Raw genomic sequence first — 19261 nt, 5'->3', positions numbered from 1 at the left:
ATGTTGATAAAATGGAGGCTACCTACCTGTAACTGGAGGTTCTTCAAGATGTGTGGTCCCTATTTGTATTTGACACGTGGGTCCGCATTTGCACAGTATGCCTGAATCTTGAGATATCTAGCAAGTAGTGTCGCTTGGTCCACACATGTGCACTTGTTCTCCTTGTGCTCCGGACTGAGGGTATAAAAGGCAGTGTGGACTGGTGTCTTTAGTTTCTCTTCTTACTGCAAATCCAGTCATGATTGGCAGCAGAGGGGATGGAGGGAGGGTAGTGGAATTAACTTATATTTCTTCTCTGAGTGCTAGTCCCTATATGTATTCTATATGTAGGATATTGTTAAGCAGTAGTCAAACAGGAAGGAGTGCAAGGATACAATTGGTACAGAGATCTGCAGTACTGGCAGCAATATCAGCAGCAGCCTCTGCAACCTAAAGAGATGTTTTTGCTATTAGTTAGTTTTCCCTGATCAATAAGGGCTTAACATTGAGACTGTCCTCCTAGAGGAGTTTGTCCTTGAAGTCTTAACATTTGGCATAGTTGATTAAATCATATTTTGCTAACAGGGCCAGGCAGTTATCAATTCTAAATTGAAGACCTGTTGAAGAAAAAATTTGTCTCCCCAAGAAATCAAGGAGTTTGGTGCCCTTGTCTGAATGTGTTGCCTTGGGATGTAGCAGCCTAGATCTCTCAGTGGTTGCTTGTCAAGTGCTGGCTGAGAGAACAGGAACTTCTCTTCTTTGGCTGGAACAAACTAATGGCTCTCAGCCCTGAAGGTTGCAAAATGTCCAGCAGTTTATGTGGATGAGACCGCGCTTGGGACTGTCGGATCTGTCTCAGCTTTCTTCCTCATACTCAAACGGAGTTAGTAGGTGTTGGCTAGGAGAGGGTAAAGTTCATGCACGGATCCTACGGGCACCAATAATGCTAGTATGCCGGACTGATCCATTGGGGAGGACCCCGGGGCATGGGAAACCACTGGTTCGCTAGGAAGTTATATCTAGGTGGATGATGGAACCCAGATCTTCTGGAGCTCCTATCCAAACTAGTCTCCCTATGTGGGGATGATGGTTCACAGAATCACAGGACCGGAAGGGACCTTGAGAGGTCATCTAGTCCAGTCCCCTGCACTCATGGCAGGACTAAGTAGTATCTAGGCCATCCTGACAGGCGTTTGTGTTCATCTGGAACCTTCGAGAAGTCCAATGAGAAGGCAGGTTCCTGTTGAATTGGTGGAGCTACTGGTCAAATGCTCTGGCTCATGGAGGGAACAGGGTGGTGACCCAGGGTTCTTGAAGCAGATTATTCAGGAACACTGACACACCAAAGGAACAAAGTCTGACCAGAGAGGAGAGGAGACTGAGAATAGAATGAAGGTCTCTGGGTACTGGTGAATGAGACTGTTGGATCTGACACTTCCCTGGTTATAGTGGACACTGGGTCCTTTTGGGAACATGCCTATACTGGCACAGAGTCTACTCTGGATCTCGTAGACTGTGCCCCGTGGGAGCCTATCCTCAGGTTTATGTGACTGAACTGAGATTGGTTACAATGGATCCTTACTTCTTCATGTTACACTCACATCAAGGAGGTTTCAGTGGGCCTAGGTCCTTAGGATCCACATACAAGGACTCACCGGACTTGGATGGAGTCACGGAAGGATCTTTACTTCTGGGAGAAGATTTTGAAGATCTGTCCTTGCCTGAGTGCCCCTTACTCTCATGAGACGCCCCTGAGAGGGATTCTTAAGGTTTAGAACTTGTAGCCTTAGCTCCTGAGCTCATACTTGCCTATCGACTGAGCTCGGTGTATAGGGGGGTCTCCCCAGCCCAGATCCGACTGGGGTCACATGGTCTTCACCATGGGATGTTTACTCAGCTGGAGCTCTTGAACCTCACATGTTTGGGAAGGGAAGGAGAGGCAGATGCTGCACTTAGCGGAGATATGAGCCTTGCCAAGGCAATAAAGGCAACACTGATGTTTGTTGCCTACTGAAAAGAACTGTGTGGGGGGTGGGGCAGGATATGCAGTGTTTAAACCCCAAGACTCTCGGGTCCTGTCCACAGGGAAAAGCTTCCCAAGGTGGGGAAAAGCAAGCTAAGCTATACTAACTATGCTAAATAAGGAACTGAAAAGACGATGGTCCACAGTGCCCCTTATAACCTTGGTTTGGAGCAAGAGGAGAACAGCTGTGCATGTGTATTCTAACAGAGGCTACTTGCTAGAAATCTCTGGACTTGGACCATGGTGCACATGCATACCAAAGTGTTGAACATCCAGAGGGACCAGCACTTGAACAGGTTAAGTGTCTTCCTGACAGAAAAGGTCTCAGTTTTATTTCCTTCAAAATTATTATTTAGCAAAGAGAAAATGCACAATTGTAAATCATATATCATTGCAAAATTCTGCAAACAAATGTTTTATTCTTCATGTTTGTGTGGGGGAGAAGGCACCAACTCTACCAACTCCACTTCTCCCCATCCAGGAAATAGCTTTTTGGCCCCGGCTTCCCAAAACCTATTCACCTCACTCAGGAGTGGGAGCCTCTCAGAAATGGCTTTTTATTTCTTCAGAAGGGCCTTCCCAAGCAAAGTTGCCACAAACTCTCCAAGCAGAGACTTCACATATCGCCATGCAGGAGGAAGTAGAAGCAGTTCATCTTTTCCTTCTATTGGGGCAGCTCTTACTAAGTGGCAGAAGACTCTCTGCACATGCCTTAGGCCTGAAGTACATTGGAGGTGCTTCCAGAGAGGACACTACATACACAGGAAAATACACATTCGCAAGCTGGTGTTTTGTCAAACACCAGAAAGGGAACATTTACTTATCATAAAAGATTTGAAACAAAATTAAGTGTAGAGAGATTTTCTTAAATACTAAATATGAATTCAGTGTCCCTTTATGCGGATTTTAATTTGTTTTCTAAACAGTTACTCACTTCTTGACTAGTTCATTACAAATGTTTCATTTAATACCGTAACTAAATTTAAAGATCTACCTTGTCCCCTCGAGAAAGCTATACTGGTTTCTTACCACAGGGTACTAATAATGCTTTTTCTAATTTTTTATAGTTCCTTCTCTTCTCCCCCGGTTATAGTACTTGTGTTCTAAGTACTTAAGACACAAAGAGACAAAAGGTATTGATGAAAACTAGGAAAAGCCAAGAAAACTAAACTGAATTTAAAATGAAGAATGAGTTACAATTTTTTTTTTTTTTTTTAAAGTACATCACAAACAGAAAGCCTGCCAAACAATCAGTGGGGCCACTGGATGATCAAGGCGCTAAAGTAGCACTCAAGGAAGACAAGGCCATTGCGGAGAAGCTAAATGAATTCTTTGCATCAGTCTTCACTGCAAAAAATATGAGGGAGATTCCCTCAGCCATTCTTTTTAGGTGACAAATCTGAGGAACTCTCCCAGATTGAGGTTTCCACAGAGGTGGTTTTGGAACCAAGTGATAAATTCAACAGTAATAAGTCACCAGGACCAGATGGTATTCACTATGAGTTCTGAAGGAACTCAAGTATGAAACTGAAGAACTACTAATTGTGGTATGTTACCTATTATTTAAATGAGTTTCTTTACCAGATAACAGGAGGATAGCTAATGAGAGACCAATTTTGTAAAAAAGGCAACCCTGGCAATTATAGGCCAGTAAGCCTAACTTCAGTACCAGGCAAATTGGTTGAAACTGTAGCAAGGAACAGAATTATCAGACACAGATGAACACGATTTGTTGACAAAGAGTCAACATTGCTTTTGTAAAGGGAAATCGTGCTTCACCAACCTATTAGAATTCTCTGAGGGGGTCAACAAACATGTGGACATGGGTGATCCAGTGGACAGTGTACTTGGACTGTCAGAAAGCCTTTGACAAGGTCCCTCACCAAAGGCTCTTAAGCAAACTAAGCAGTCAGGGGATAAGAGGGAATGTCCTCTCATGGATCAGTAACTGGTTAAAATACAGGAAACAAAGGAGAGGAATAAACGGTCAGTTTTCACAATAGAGAGAGGTAAATACTGGGGTGCTCCAAGGATCTGTACTAGGACCAGCGTTGTTCAACATATTCATAAATGATCTTGAAAAAGGGATAAAATAGTGTGATGGCAAAGCTTGCAGACTGTACAAAATTACTCAGGAGAGTTAAATCCAAAGCCAAGTGTTACAAAGGGATCTCATAAAACTGGGTGACTGGGCAAGAAAACAGAAGATAAAATTCAGTGTAGATAAATGCAAAGTAATGCACACTGGAAAACAAATCCAACTGTACATACAAAATTATGGGGTCTACAGTAACTTACCACTCAAGAAATCTTGGAGTCACTGTAAATAGTTCTCTAAAAACATCTGCTCAATGTGCAGTGTCCGTCAAAAAAAGCTAACTATGTTAGGAACCATTAGGAAACAGATAGATAATAAGACAGTAAATATTATAATGCCACTATATAAATCCAACACCTTGACTATTGAGAGTGGCTCTGGTCACCCATCTCAAAAAAGATACATTAGAAATGGAACAGAGAAGGGCAACAAACATGATTAAGGGGGTATGGAACAGCTTCCATATGAGTAGAGATTAAAAAGACCGACTATTCAGCTTGGAAAAGAGAAGACTGAGAGGGGATATGATAGAGATCTATAAAATCATGAATGGTGTAGAAAAAGCAAATAGGCAAGAGTTATTTACCCCTTCACATAACCAGGGGTCACACAATGGAATTAATAGGCAGCAGGTTTTAAGCAAAGGAAGAAAATTTACCTGAAGTGATCCATCTGCTGTTCTCCCTTTAGAATCTCTTGAATTACGTTGACGGTTATCTGTTCGTGACTGTTCATCATTTCCTATAAAGAGAACTTAATATTCAGCAAAGTTGCTTCTCAGCACTGATTTTGTAAATTTTTCCCCCCGATTTTTCTCTAAGCAGTTAAAAGTACACAGTCAGTATGGAGTTACTTTAAAGCTAAATAGCATGAAAAATATTCTTATTGCTTAGATAAAGTAGAGCAGAAGTTTGCAAACTATGGCCCATCATTGGTTCCCAGAATCTTTTGTGGAGATCTGTAAAATGGAAGAAAGAACCATCCCATGGATTGGGAAAGTGATACACAGAACGAGAAAGATGAAGAATCAATTTTTGTAGGGTATTCCCTATTTAATTTTTTCTACTGACTATTTATGTATTTTCCAAGCTCAGCTTTATTGTTCCCAAAAATATCATTATATGTGGCATGATTCCCTGCTCTTGATATGTCAAAGTAAACAAAAAGTAGCCCATGGAAAAGAAATATAAGAAAATCTCTATTCTAAAGACTTCAAGTTGTATGGTACATAACCAGAATGCTAAATTTATCAAACATTATTTAAAAGTGAGAATTCAAGTTAAGGTTTAGATTTCAAGTTTGTTTCTCGCACTTCACTCCTGCTAATTATTTCCTACTGCATATATAAATTACAACACTAAGTTTTAGTCATAGAAGGATATAAGAAGAAAAGACGGGCGTAGGGATCTCTCAGGCAATTGCTGCAAGAGTACTGTATGTATTAGTGTTACATGGCCAAGAGTAGGACAAACATTGATTGACTCAAAAGGCTTGATCCAAATCCCACTGAAGTCTATTGGAATATTTCCACTAATTGCAATGTGCTTTGGATCAGATTTTCACTGGGAAGGTGAATGATATACAGTGGAGTCCCTAGACAACTGAGTGGGGGAGGGAAGCCATGTGTGATGTGTGGAATGTATAAGACTGAGATAATGTGATGTGTGGTCCATTAATGAGTATGTGAGATTGTGAGCCAATACGTGGCATTCGTTTTGGGTAGCAGTATTCAATATTCAAATGTTGGATGGAGAGTTATAAATTAGACTCTGCAACTTTTCAGTAAACTCCAGTACAGTCCGGAGAACAACTGTCTTCTTACTTTTCACCTTCAAAATGATTTACGAACACTAAATAATCAGAGTACATCAAGTCCCCTTCAATGTTTTAGGTCTGAAACAAGGTGTTGCAATATATGAGCTGAACTGTCAGGAGAGCAACAAACTATAATCCAAGCTATTTATTAAAGGGGATAATTAACTTCTATAAATCAAACTACAGGGGAGTCGCATCTTACGCGGGAGTTAGGTTCTGAAGTCAGTGCGTAAGGCGAAAATCGTGTATAGTCAAACGCTCATTGAGTGGAATGGCGGGCAGAATCGCCCGCACTACAGGTACAGTATTTAAATTGTTATTTTTCTCTTTTTTGTTTTGTTTTGCCAAGTGCATATAGTTAAAATTGTGTAAGTTAAATGCGCCTATGATGCGACTCCACTGTATTGCAATCAGTGGGTCTCTAAAACAGTGGTTCTCATTTGTTTAGTAAAGCTAGTTTAATTAAATTAAAATTGACACTATTATTTGGCAACCAGAACATGCCATATTTGACAATTCAGGAATACTACACAAAAGAATGATGAAATGAAGAAGTGAATGGAGCAGAATTCTTTATTCAAAAATCCAATATTGAATTACTTTTCTTTTTTGAAAACTAAATCTCAATTTACCTTTGAAACCTCCACGACCCCGCCCACCTTGGCCTCGTGCACCACCTCCACGTCTTCGTCCATCTCCTCTGCGAAGGTAATTGTCTCGTTCTTCTTCTGCTGGAGCTAACGACCAATCACTAAGCTCATCTCTGTGATCAGATTCTGTTTCAGAAGCATTTGATGCTTCAGAATTAGTTCCTATCAAGAGTTAAAAAAAGTAATTGTCTATTTTCATTAATGGACTATTGTAGAAATATCAACCAACTAACACTGCAACAAGCTTCCTTTTATGAGTGAATTTAAAATTCTTGCTCTACTATCAGTAGAATTTGGTAGACAGAAATAAAGCTCTTAGTTACAGACTTTATGTACCAATTTACCTAGGTAACATGAACGTCAACCTCAGAAGAAAATCTTCCAGTTCCCAGGGGCAAGTCATGTTCTATATTTACCCACCAGGCAGGGATAATTAAATTCAATTATCTTTAATGGTAAACTTATGAAGTTCAAAATTAAAGATCACACTCTGAACAGACAAAGCCAAGTTTGAATACTGCACTCATTTTTATCAAAAGGCTTTTGGGGTCCCAATATTTTGTATGTTATATTCATAATACATAAAATATACTCCAGTGAAGTTCAGTGGCACATTGCAGTAGCCATATTAAAAGTGACCTTAAAATGTAGAACTTTGGAGAAGTACTAAAAACTAGCTCATTCACTTTTTATCTGATATTGTACTGCTGAAGCTAGATTTTCAAACTTGACAAAAAGCATACCACTGCTGAATAAAGACTCAAATTAGCGGATGGGTGGAAATTCCATAAATCCACTTCAATTTCTCCCTGCCATGATATCCTCCATTTAAAATGAACTTGAATTCAGTTGGAGCTGATGAGTGCTCTGCACTTCTGAATATCAGACCATTTTTTTAGGTGTGGGTTTTAGGAGCCTACCTTTAGATTCCTATTTTTGAACTTCTTGGCCTATTAACCCCTGAATGGAGAAAGTAAAAAGAAGACAATGTGTGGTGGCCTGATGTGGGAAGCAGAAGTGGGTAAAGGACTAAAAGGAGTTTCTTAATCAAATTTGCTCTTATTTTTTCCAACCCCCAAACACTGACCGTCTTGTATCCTCCCAACCCAGAAAATAGTAAAAGAAACCCAAAGAACCTCCCGCCCCAAAGCCTGAAAGGTATTATTAAATGAAACACAACAGTATATAATTCACTTCACTAGCGTATTTTTTCTTTGAACTGAAAAAAAGCACAAATCATCCAAAGTGAAAAGCTTGTAATTCTAAACACAATAGCAACATAAAGAGTACCGCTAGTTAAATCTTGGATAATATGCTTTTATCAACTTATTTGCTTTTTTTCCCCCATTACCTAGCACAGTGGTTCTCAAACTTGGGCCGCCGCTTGTTCAGGGAAAGCCCCTGACGGTTTGTTTACCTGCCACATCTGCAGGTCCGGCCGATCGTGGCGCTCAGTGGTCACGGTTCGCCGCTCCAGGCCAACGGGCTGCGGGAAGTGGCACGGGCTAAGGGACGTGCTGGCTGCCCTTCCCGCCACCTCCATTGGCCTGGAGCGGCGAACCACGGCCAATGGGAGCCACAATCGGCCGAACCTGCAGACATGGCAGGAAAACAAACCAGCCCAGCCTGCCAGGTGCTTTCCCTGAACAAGCGGTGGCCCAAGTTTGAGAACCACTGACGTAACATATTATGCAATTTTGACCAAACCATCTCAAATGTGCTAAGAACACACATGACTAATGCTTTGATGGCTGGACAAAAATGGAGGTCATTTAAAAAAATTTAGAAAATTCTGAATTAAACTCTCCTATCTTCCATGACTGTACTTTCACTTTTCTACCATTTTGAGGCAAACTAACAGTCTTCTTCAAAAACAGACTCTGAGCAGAAATCTGGATCTTGGATTCTAAATGCTACAAGGGAAGGAACAAACTCCAGACAGCTGTCCAGGTGCTATGTTCTGCCTCTTCCTATTCTGTGTTCAATATATGATCTCCATTTGCATTTAGAATCTGTAATGCTGGTTAAGCAACTGTAAAGTTCTATTAGAAAAGTGGTTATTACACACACACACACACATATATATATACACACATTATATATATATTACACACACACACACACACACACACCCCTATATCTATCTAACTAGATATATACAGATTATAGATAAAAATTATCTCTGTGAGGTTATAGTTCTTTAATGAGAACAAGCCAAACTTCTTCAGAGACTACAACCAGCAGCCACCAGCCTGGAATCTGTCTAATCACACTGAACTTTCCCTTCTGTTGCTTTTATAAACTTAGGTACCTATCCATTCAAGCAAGTGTCATTGGGAAACTGGGACATCAATCCCTCTTTTTCAATCAACTAATTATGAGGCTGAAGATATGGAATATCTTCTCTCTCAAGAGCTTTTAAAGAGCATGCTGAACTTCCATATACCAAAAGTTTGGAATGATTTCACCTCAGAAGTTCTTCTCTTTTTCATTTTCTGTTACTTGTCCAAGTAAACGGCAAAGACCTGTATTATACTTTTACTTGCATTCTCGGTAGAATCTTCTGCTACCTGGAATAATATTCTGCAGTTTTCTTTTCAGATGAACAATCAATATTAAGTAGGAAAAAGTTTTCCTTGTATGGATGGTTGTAGGTATCATAAGGTCATTTATCGTGTTAACTAACCATTTGCACTAGTGTCAATGTTGATTCTTTTATCTATTTAGCCCCGTTTATTTCTTCACTTGCAGCTTATAACAGTGGACTTGTGAGCATATCAGTCTAGCATAGTATTAACCAGGGCAAAGTGCTTCAGTAATTGATTTTAAAAGTTAGTTCTGTGCTCCACTGAAGATGTTAGTATAAAAGAAGGCTGCAATGGTCTTATCAATTTCAAGTCTTTACCTTTCAGTTGTTATGGCATAATTACCAATTGATCTATGCTATTTTCTGGGTATGAAATGAACAGATTGCTTCTGAATGAACAAGATATTAAAGAGCTGCTGGGAGATGTGGCATGTGAGCTTTAAGTATCGTTGTAGTTTCACTTTGAAGATTACACTTTTCCACTGAACACACAAGAGTTCCATTCAGTGGCACATTTGATCGTAAACAATCTGAAGAAAACACTTTTCTGTGCTTCTTGAGATAAGAACAAATTTGATACCTATCTGATTAATATTTATATTATGGTAGTGCCTAAAGCCCAAAATGAGAACTGGAGTCTCATTATCCTGGGTGCTGTACAAACACAAATACAAACACAGTTCCTGCCCTGGAGAGTTTACAATCTAAAGGACACAGACAGTTGAAAGGTTAGGGATAGGAAAAACATATATAAGCAAATGAGCATGATGATGAATTACACAGTTTTGTTAGTTACCTGTAAAATCTTAAAGTTTACATTTTACTTTAGAAGGTTTCTGTTTTCAGTACTTCAGTCCATTTAATTGCTTCTTTTCTATTACTACCCTTCAACATATTAAGATAGATAACAGATATACAAGTTTGGTAATCACTGAACAATAATTACATGTTTTTTCCATGTAGGATATTGGGCAGCCTTCCTATAATTAGTACTCTTGATGAATAACAATTTTAGTCTAATTTTAAAAGCTCCACTATTAATCCCCGGAAACATCCAGTGCTCAAGCACTATGTTTTACTAGATTACAATTTCAGAAAATTATGACAACAAAGTCACTGTCCAGAAGACCAATCTTAAATTACAGACATACTGGTAGTTACTACCTGAAGCATAGCCTGGACCACGTCTGCTGTGCCCTCTGTTTCTGTAGGGTCGACTACCTCGCCCAAGTCCTGGACCATCATCAGTCATATATCCTTTTTCCTTGTCAGTACGATTTGGTGGTGGTCTAGAAGTAGCTCCAATCTGTCGGAGCTGTTCATCGATTTGCAATCTTTCCAAACGCAGTTGGTCTACCTCCTATATAAAATAAACAATTTGTCACATATAATTGCTATTCAATTATTACCCAAGGGTGGAAATGTATTAGAAATATTTTCTAGTTTTTGAAAGTAAACCACAGAGCAACATGCCATGAAAGAGGTTTGTATTTGTTGTTTATAAACTCACTCCTGAGAAACAGAGATCAGTAACCTTCAAGTCAACATATTAGAAATATGCAAAATTAGTTGTTGCTAGAAAAGTCCGCAAGGCTGCTGCTTTTTCTTTCTGGCCCTAAATATTTCACATTTAAGTTAAGAGTCAAACAACCTGTTCAAAAGTGGAGGAAGTGAGGCACGTGCTTCCTCTAGCTCAGTGGTTCTTATTTTTCCTCTACCAGGCTCCAGAAATATGGGGAGGGCAAGGTAGTCACAAGCAGAAACTCAGAAACCACTTAGATGATTTAAAGATGAGATTATGCATGCTGTTCATCTGATCCTTGCAAAAGGTCAACAGAGAAAGTGCACTGGGAAAAGTTACCTTGGTTGAGTATCATTATCCGAAGAGTCCAAGAATCAGATAGGATACCTAACTGTTTCCTCAAACTTGTTACCACCCACTTAAGATTCTTAAGTAAAACTTTACCATCTTTGGAAACATTAATAGTTAAGTCAGATGGCAGCTATGTAAATGTTATGGATTTAAAATTTGCTCCCACACTCTCCTTTTGTGAAGCAACTAGCTGAGAGTTGCAGTCCTGGTGCACCTCTCCTCTGGTCATTGCCAGCCCTGAGTGCTCCTTGTGCTCTGCTGTGGAGTCTAGGCTATTAAGTAGGTATGTAGGCAGAAGTCTCTCTTCCCTCTAATTCCTTTGGTTCTTAAGAGAGTATTCCTTGTGCTGAGGTATTTCTTTTCATGTTCCACCATTTTGTTCAAAAGGAAATAGTGAGGAGCACAAAAGAGAACAATTCAGTGATGATTCTTGCACAGGTCAAATCAATTCCATCCTCAAATATTAGCTCAATTGTTTTATCCCACATTTGATCAATTAGCACAGCTTTCTAAAAAAAATTGTAATTTTGTCAAGTTTATGTCGAAGACACTGTTTTTCAATCCTCACTAATATAGTCTATTTGTTCCAAATATTTTATCCAGCACTCAACCTCAAAAAACTAGGACAACTGTTCCTTCCCTGGTTTGGCAGTCTGACACCTTAATAGCATGGTAGGACCTACTGGAGAACGAACGAACGCACGCACACACACAATTTTTGAATCATCTCTACTAGATTTTTAAAATCACCTTTACTAGGAACCCTAAAGGTTCAAGCACTTAAGACCCTTTTTAATTGTTAAATTTCCTTGTCAACTATTACAAAAGCTTTGAAGTAGTGTAATATAATTTTCCTCACCTTTAAATAATTAAGGTGATAATCTAAAAGCACAGTTGCGTTAGTGATGCTGTCCTTGGTTCCCACAAATACAAATGGTACCATTCCCTGAAAAGCAATTACATATTTTGTAAATCCTTGCAAAGATATTTAGACAAATATTACAGTGATCCTAATAATTAATATTAAAGCATGACTACAAAATATATAAAGAACACCCTTCATAATGCCAAAACTCAAACTCTAAATTTCAAACACAATTGACCTATCATCTATATTAACAGCAGTAAAAATATAATTACTTACTTGTACCTATAGAAAAATTGGCCTTACAATATTCCACTCATTCAAGAATAGTAATTTTATCTTGGAAGGGAAAAGTAAATTCAGATCTCATTTTGTCCATTAACAGTCATCACAATAAAGGTGGGCAAGTAAGTTCTGTAGCTGGATAAGTAAATTCTAGACTAAGTTACATTTAGGGAATGTGCATCATAAAGCCACATTTTTAGATCATACTTTCTGAGCCATGTTAAAAAAATCAATTAGCAAAACTTTTCAGCCATCTTATCTTCCCTCAAACTCAACGTAAACAATATTTTTCCATACAGTACCAGCTTCTAGGTGCCTGGTTCTTTTAATCTACAACCTCAGGAAAGAAACCATTTAAGCACTTTAAAACATAAGGCCAATCAATCTGTGCATAAAATAGCACTTGTTTCTCCTGATTATACAAATTATAAAGTAATTTGTAAAGGCAAACGAATAAAAAATCTTCATTAAGGTGAAGTTAGGACTGCAGGCACACCACCAGTGGTCTGAATGTTCATTACTTTTCAAAAACACCAATAGTTTAAACAATCATTTGTTAGACGCCTCGGAAATTCAATTATGAAGCTGAACACAATAATTCCAACATTTGAAAACATTGACATTTACAGGCAAGTTAAAAACTTAATTCTGTAGTTATAACAACGTAAGTCTCCCATCTTTCCTTCTGTTTCTTCTATAACTACTTTGTTTCATGTATTACTTTTGGAACAAGGACTGTTCTTCAAGATGGTTGTCCCTATGGGTGGCTCCACTTTAGGTGTCTTGATACCCTGTGCTTGTAACTGGCTATTTGTGGTAACAGTACCCAGTTGGGCCGCGCACGCACTGTAGCAGTCTCACGCCGCACCAAGCGGTTACATAACGGTGCGCAACCAACCATCCCCATTCCTTCTCTAGCTCAGAGAATCGGCCTGAAACTCCGAAGTAGAGGGGAGATGGGAGGGTAGTGAACCTTCTCTTTCTCTTTGAGGAGTGTCCCTGTGGGTGCTCCAGTTTAGGTGACTGTTGAGTAGTGCTTCTCAGTGGAGGGGAGGGGCTTCGGAATTGGTCTACTGATGGTGAATAACACCATAAATCCAAAGTGAGCATCTGATGCTGATTGTTGTTCTAAAGCATAGTGTTTAGTGAAAGTATGGACTGATGCCCACGTAGCTGTTCTGCAAATGTCAGTGCTAGGCCACAGATGCTGCCAGCGGTCTGGTGGAGTGTGTGCAAACTCCCAGTGGAGGTTGTAGATTGTTGTTTTGGTAGCACAAATGGATGCATCCAGATAGTCATTTGGATAGTCTCTGTTTTGAGATGATTTGACCCATCAAGCGTGTTTCTGTTATAGAAACAAATAGGCTAGGCGATTTTCTAAATGTTTTTGTTTTCAACGTAGAAAGCTAATGCTCTGAGAACATCCTAAGTGCATAACCAGTGTTGCCTGTATTTTTTCCAAAGCCACATGTGGACAGGAGGGAGGCCTCCCTCTCGTACACATGTGGCTTCGGAAAAAATACAGGTAAGTAAATGGGTTGATTTAAATGAAAGGGGGAGGCAACCATGGATATGAACTTAGGATGTGGTTGCAGGATTACTTTATCCTTTAAAGAATGTTGTATAAGGTAGGTGGTGCCATTAGGGCAACTAATTCTCCCACTCGTCTTGCAGACGTGATGGCAATGCAGAAGGCCACCTTAATGGATAAGTTCAACAAACAACAAGTTGCAAGGGGTTCAACCAGTTTTCCCACGAGTCCACGTAGAACAAGGTTGAGGTCCCACGTGGGTGGTAAGGTTTCTTAGTGTGGGATAAGTTTTTTTCAATGCCTTTAAGGAAGCATTTGTTGGGTGACCAAATAATGATCCCGTTCACCTTGTTGTGGAAGGAGGTAATAGCAGCCAAGTGTACTATGATGGAGCTTGTGGATAGCCCCAATTTTTTAAGTCCTAATAAAGAGTCGAGGATCCTCGGTAGGGGGGACGACTGTGGTAAGATCTGTTTGTCTTGGCACCAGGTGCAGAATTGTTTCCACTTTCTTGTGCTTAGTTTTCGACTGTTCATTAATATATCTTTTACTTCCTCAGAACAGGCCCTGTCGACTAGGAATGTAAATACCATTTAAAAAGTTAACTGTTTAAACAATTAAAAATATTTCATTTAAATGGTTAACTGCTTAAAGGGCCGGCCAGGCCTGGTGTCGGTCTGGCTGGCATGGCTGGGGCCGAGTGGCGTGGTTGAAGCTACTCCGGCTGGCGTGGGGGCCACTGGGGCCAGTCAGCTGGCCCAGGGGTTAACCGGTAAGACTAATGCTTACCGGTTAACCAGTTAACATTACATCCCTACTCTCGACCCCAGTCAGCCATGGAGTAACCAGGCCTTGAGGTGGAGTACTGGAAGGGTGGGGTGACGGACGTGTCCTGCATCCTGTGATAGGTGAGGTGAGGTTCGAGGCAGTTTCACTGCCATCTGACGCAGGTATGGGAACCGTGTTTGTCTGGGTCATGTGGGCGCAATGAGAATGACCCTGGACTTGTCCTGCCTGAACCCTGTTTGAGGCTAAGGCTGTATGCCTGCTGGAGAGACCAGGGAAGTAGAAGGGGAAAAAAATTCTTTCCCCCCCAAATTAAATTAGAGTAGGGCAAGGGTATAGGGAAGCTAACTACAACTAAACATACATTACCACTGTGAATTATCTATTATAATTTTTTTCTGAAGGAGGAGAGGGTGCTGCTGATAGCTGCGACTCAAGTCCAAGGCGGTAGAGAAGGAACTGGGGGGCGGTTGGCTGCGCACTGCTATGTAACCGCTTGGCACGTGTGCGAGATTGCTAAGCATGTGCACAGCCCAACCAGGCACTGCTACCACAAATGTCCGATTACGAGCGCAGGATGTCAAGACACCTAAATGGAGCACCCACACAGACACTCCTCAAAGAACAACAGATATTCATGGGGAGGTAGTATGCTATTTATCTAAACAGAAGTATTCTTTTTCATGTGGAATGTGTGCAACAAAGTAGTACAAAGCTGGCACAGCAAGTCTGATTAAAATAAAATGATTCTAATTTTGGTGGTCACTGTTAAATTGAAGTTATGATTAGATAAGTAACTGGAGATTACGATTTTCTCATTACATCACCGGGGGCAGAGTTAAAACTAAGTACACTATCTGTGAATTCTCTTTTCATACGTTTAGGTTTCTTGTAAATTTCATTTTAGCTATGGATGCATGAGTGTACACATTTTATGCAGAAGTGAGAATCCCCCTTCTCACTCACAGGCTCTCTGCAAAATGCAGGAAGAGAAACATTCTGGCTTCTTCTGCTTTCCAACCTTGTATTTGGAGGCACTGGTGAAATAATTCATAGGCTTCTGATAAACCATAGCAAGGCTAATAAAAATGTTAACTTACATAAAATAAAGTGACAAGTAATCTTTGACTTAGCGGAGATATTTTCTTCTATAGGCCACGGACCCTCAGCTATAAAAAAAAAAAAGCTTTTCTTTGGAATAGAATTAATAATCTGATTCTGTCCTTAGTAATACATAAATGAGGGACCGCCAGTCTGGAGCACATAACCCAATAAGTACTCCCAGTCTGTGCCAGCACCAATGGGCCCATTGTGAAAAAACTGCCGAATTAAGTTCAAGACCTTACAAATATTTAAAGGATAGACAACCAATACAGAGGTTCTGTTACTGTAACTGAGTCATTCCCTTCTACGGCAGACAAGAAAGGTGTCTAGTTGTACTGTTGCAGTTGTTAGACACATGCTGCTATAATAAAGGGTTACCTTTTTGCAGGAGTGTCATCTCTCCCAGAAATCCAAATAAAAACTTGGAGACTCCATCACAAAAACTTTAGCTGATTGAAGTCATGAAGACAGGCCTCAAGACCAATGGCTTGTAATGTAAATACTAGCATGGGTATAATCAGTGCAGAATCCCAGCACATTCACAAGGAATTTTAAACAGTGGCAACTACTCACTTGTGAAGAAGAACCTTAAAAGATTACTCAGGACTTAAAAGCAAGCTATGAAGCTTGTTTAAAACCCCCCTAGTTTACTGAAAATGAGTAATTTCCAAAGAATTTAAGGATGATTTCAGTTCAAATACTCTTGATTTAGGGAGATGGGTTTCCAGGGGAGTCACCTGGATAGGTGAATAGGTAGATAGATAATAGGTGAAACAAAGCTTAGCAATTAGAAAGCCTTAGAAACCAAAGCTAATGCCTGCATGCTGTGTGTGTGTGTGTGTGTGTGTGTGTGTGTGTGTGTGTGTGTGTGTGTGTGTGTGTGTGTGTGAGATCATTGACAGGTTGGAAGGAGAGGCAAGTTCATACATAATCTGTCATCGGTTTTATCAGTTTGGTAACTACTTTTAACTTACATGCCCATCACATCAGATGGGTACATTTATTTAAATCCAAATAATTAAAAACAAAACTAATAAGTTTAATTTGTTATCCTATCACCCCTATGCTCTGATCTAGTACCATCCTCAGAAATCCTCAAACCACAAAAACAGATGATTCAACTTGACTCTCTTAGTATCTGGAATATTTTCAAGTCTGATTATATTTAACTCTCAAATATACTGCATTGCCATTCTGGTTGCCCAGTACTTGATACTACATAGCAAAATATAACAATTGACTTAAAATTGCATTAAAGATAATAAAAACTGCCAGTTGTGGCTTTCGGCAGTGTATCTCTCTACCTGTAACTGGCCTTTAACTTTTATTAAGTAGAAGAACTGGAATCCTTTCAAACTTCTGTTTCAACTGATACATATAAAGCTGTCACAACAGGAAGACAAGTATTTACTCACACAGGGTACCAGACCAATTTTAGTCTCTTAAATTGACTTAGATTTTTTTTTTAATTAACCGAACCTTGCTTCTGTATTCTAGGAAGAAACTCCACATCCTATCTTTGACATCATTGAAGGATTCTGCAGCGGGCAGACTTAAACGTACATTATTTTGTCCTGGTATTTTAGGGGGGACTACAAACTGTATGTAATCATATACCATGTATGTACTACAATAAGACACCTACAACATCACTACTTCAAAACAAGACCTGTGGCTCTTGTTTATATAATCATAGGAGTTATAAAATGTTGTCAAGTAATTTGTGAACATCATTTTGGAATCACCGTAAGAATGAGAACCCAAAATTGCTTTTAAAAGTTTTAAAAATGAACTGAAAATGCTACCCTACAAAATATAAATAAAAGCTATGGTATCCAAAATCTAATCAAGTATGCATTACGCAACATTACAAACAGTTTAGAAGATTAAATGATTCTTACCTGCCTAGATTTGATCTCAGGTTTCTGTGTTTCCCCTGTTACAGTTGATGACACAACTAACACCTAAAGCAGTGTAAGGAATGCAAGTGTTAGTGATGTCGTTATCTATAAACAGGAGATACACAGAACTCTGAACTCAGGACTTGGCAGGTAAAAGCCTTTCAATTCACCTTTAACAGCTGTATTTTGGATTTGAAAATCATATGCAAATAAGCTTTTACAAGCTAAAAATGTACTAAATGTACTGATGTACTATATGTGGTCATAGCTACTCTCTTGCTTGAATTTTGCAGCTCCAATGGGACCTTATTTTTATATTTTATGCATCAGCCACACAAGAATGTCATTAAAGTTAAGGATGGAATTTTAGCTTGGAATAAAATATTGACCCTTTTTATTTATCCAAACAGTCCAAAACTTCACACTATAAGAAGATTTTGTTACCAGAAGTAAAATGTGAAATATATAAAATTTAAAATTACAAGTGGAACTTTTAATTCTAAATGCTGGAGGTGGCTATCTTGGGTTGCAGTCAGATGAAAAACTGAGACTGCATTTAAATATTTTCATTCCATTAAATAGTTGTTCAAGCACTATTAAAAGCAGGTTAGAAATTGGGCTACTGTTTCTTCTGTAACAATTTTGCTGTGCTAGTGTCAGAACTGGCTCAACTTTTCAGTAAGAATGTTCAAATTAAAAAAAAAAAGAAAAAGAAAATACATTTTACATCTTATTCTTAGTAGTAAAGGTTCCTTACTTGGTAAATTTTTAGATGCTAGGTAAATAAATGAGGGTTTAAACTTTTTAAAAAAAATTAACTATGCTTTTACTTTTGAAATTTGGGATGAAATCTTCATATTTTTTAAATATGGGTATTTTTGTGGTATAAATTTCCTTTGCCTGCCACCCCCTCTTCCCCAAAAGTCCAATTTTCAAGTTATGCAGTTCAAGGCTTCATTGAGACCCTATATCAGGTCAAAAGTCTATTTTAAATGTAAACAGAGTTTTATGCATTCTTCTTATAGCAGATCTGGCATACACCACTATACCAACTGTCCAAACATTTTAAAAAAATACAGATTAATACATACCCTAGCTATTGTGAGCTCATAATCTAATACCTGCAGTAAGGCATTTATAATGAAAGTGCAACCAGACTTAACTAATGCATCAAAAATATTAATATAAAAATGAGAATTGTGAAGAAGTTCAAGATAACAAATTTAAAGCAAATTACTGAGTGTGAAAATAAGTTTATATATATATTTCTGGGATATCATTACACTGTGAAACCAGTATTAATGCTTCTAACAGAAATAAAGAATGTATACATCACCAACTTAAAAGACTTGGACAAAGGGTTATCAATAGTGATATGTCATAAAAACCTGGGCCAATATGTGAAAATTTCCTTTTCAACTCCAGTGAGGAAAAATAAGCCCCATCAGAAAAAAAAAAAAAACCACATTAATTGTACTCTCTTACCACCAAGAACTTATTTTACTGCTGGATATAGTAACATCACCACCAATTAACACAGACACAGAACACATTTACTATAAACATACCTCTTCTTGTGGAATATTTTTATCGTTTTCAGCTTCAATTCTCACTCTCACAACACCCGATTTGTCCACTATCTCCTGAATCAGTTTTCCATTTTTTCCTATTACTTTTCCTACAGAAAGAATATACAGAACATTCTACCTTTAGGCTTCTTCCCCAAAAATCTGAAATTACTACTATACGGTAATTTAGTAGTAG

At 38.9% G+C, this 19261-nt stretch overlaps 1 protein-coding gene across 2 annotated transcripts in view; it reads right to left on the bottom strand.

Annotated features, from left to right (window-relative positions):
• The window catches only part of FMR1 (fragile X messenger ribonucleoprotein 1), a 55307-nt gene that overhangs the window by 3266 nt on the left and 32780 nt on the right, over positions 1–19261 (bottom strand). Inside the window, exons 10-15 of one of the 2 annotated variants that reach the window (XM_054039340.1) lie at positions 19066–19175; positions 17498–17560; positions 11885–11971; positions 10317–10512; positions 6548–6727; positions 4759–4841 (exon numbers count right to left, since the gene is read on the bottom strand). In XM_054039340.1, coding sequence (XP_053895315.1) covers positions 4759–4841; positions 6548–6727; positions 10317–10512; positions 11885–11971; positions 17498–17560; positions 19066–19175 — 719 coding nt within the window. The remainder of the gene's footprint in view (positions 1–4758; positions 4842–6547; positions 6728–10316; positions 10513–11884; positions 11972–17497; positions 17561–19065; positions 19176–19261) is intronic. The other variant, XM_054039341.1, reaches the window with a different exon arrangement.

This window comes from Malaclemys terrapin, chromosome 9 (assembly GCF_027887155.1).
Source record: "Malaclemys terrapin pileata isolate rMalTer1 chromosome 9, rMalTer1.hap1, whole genome shotgun sequence".
In the NCBI taxonomy this organism is placed as follows: Eukaryota; Metazoa; Chordata; order Testudines; family Emydidae; genus Malaclemys; species Malaclemys terrapin.
This window is presented reverse-complemented; position numbering and strand designations above follow the sequence as displayed.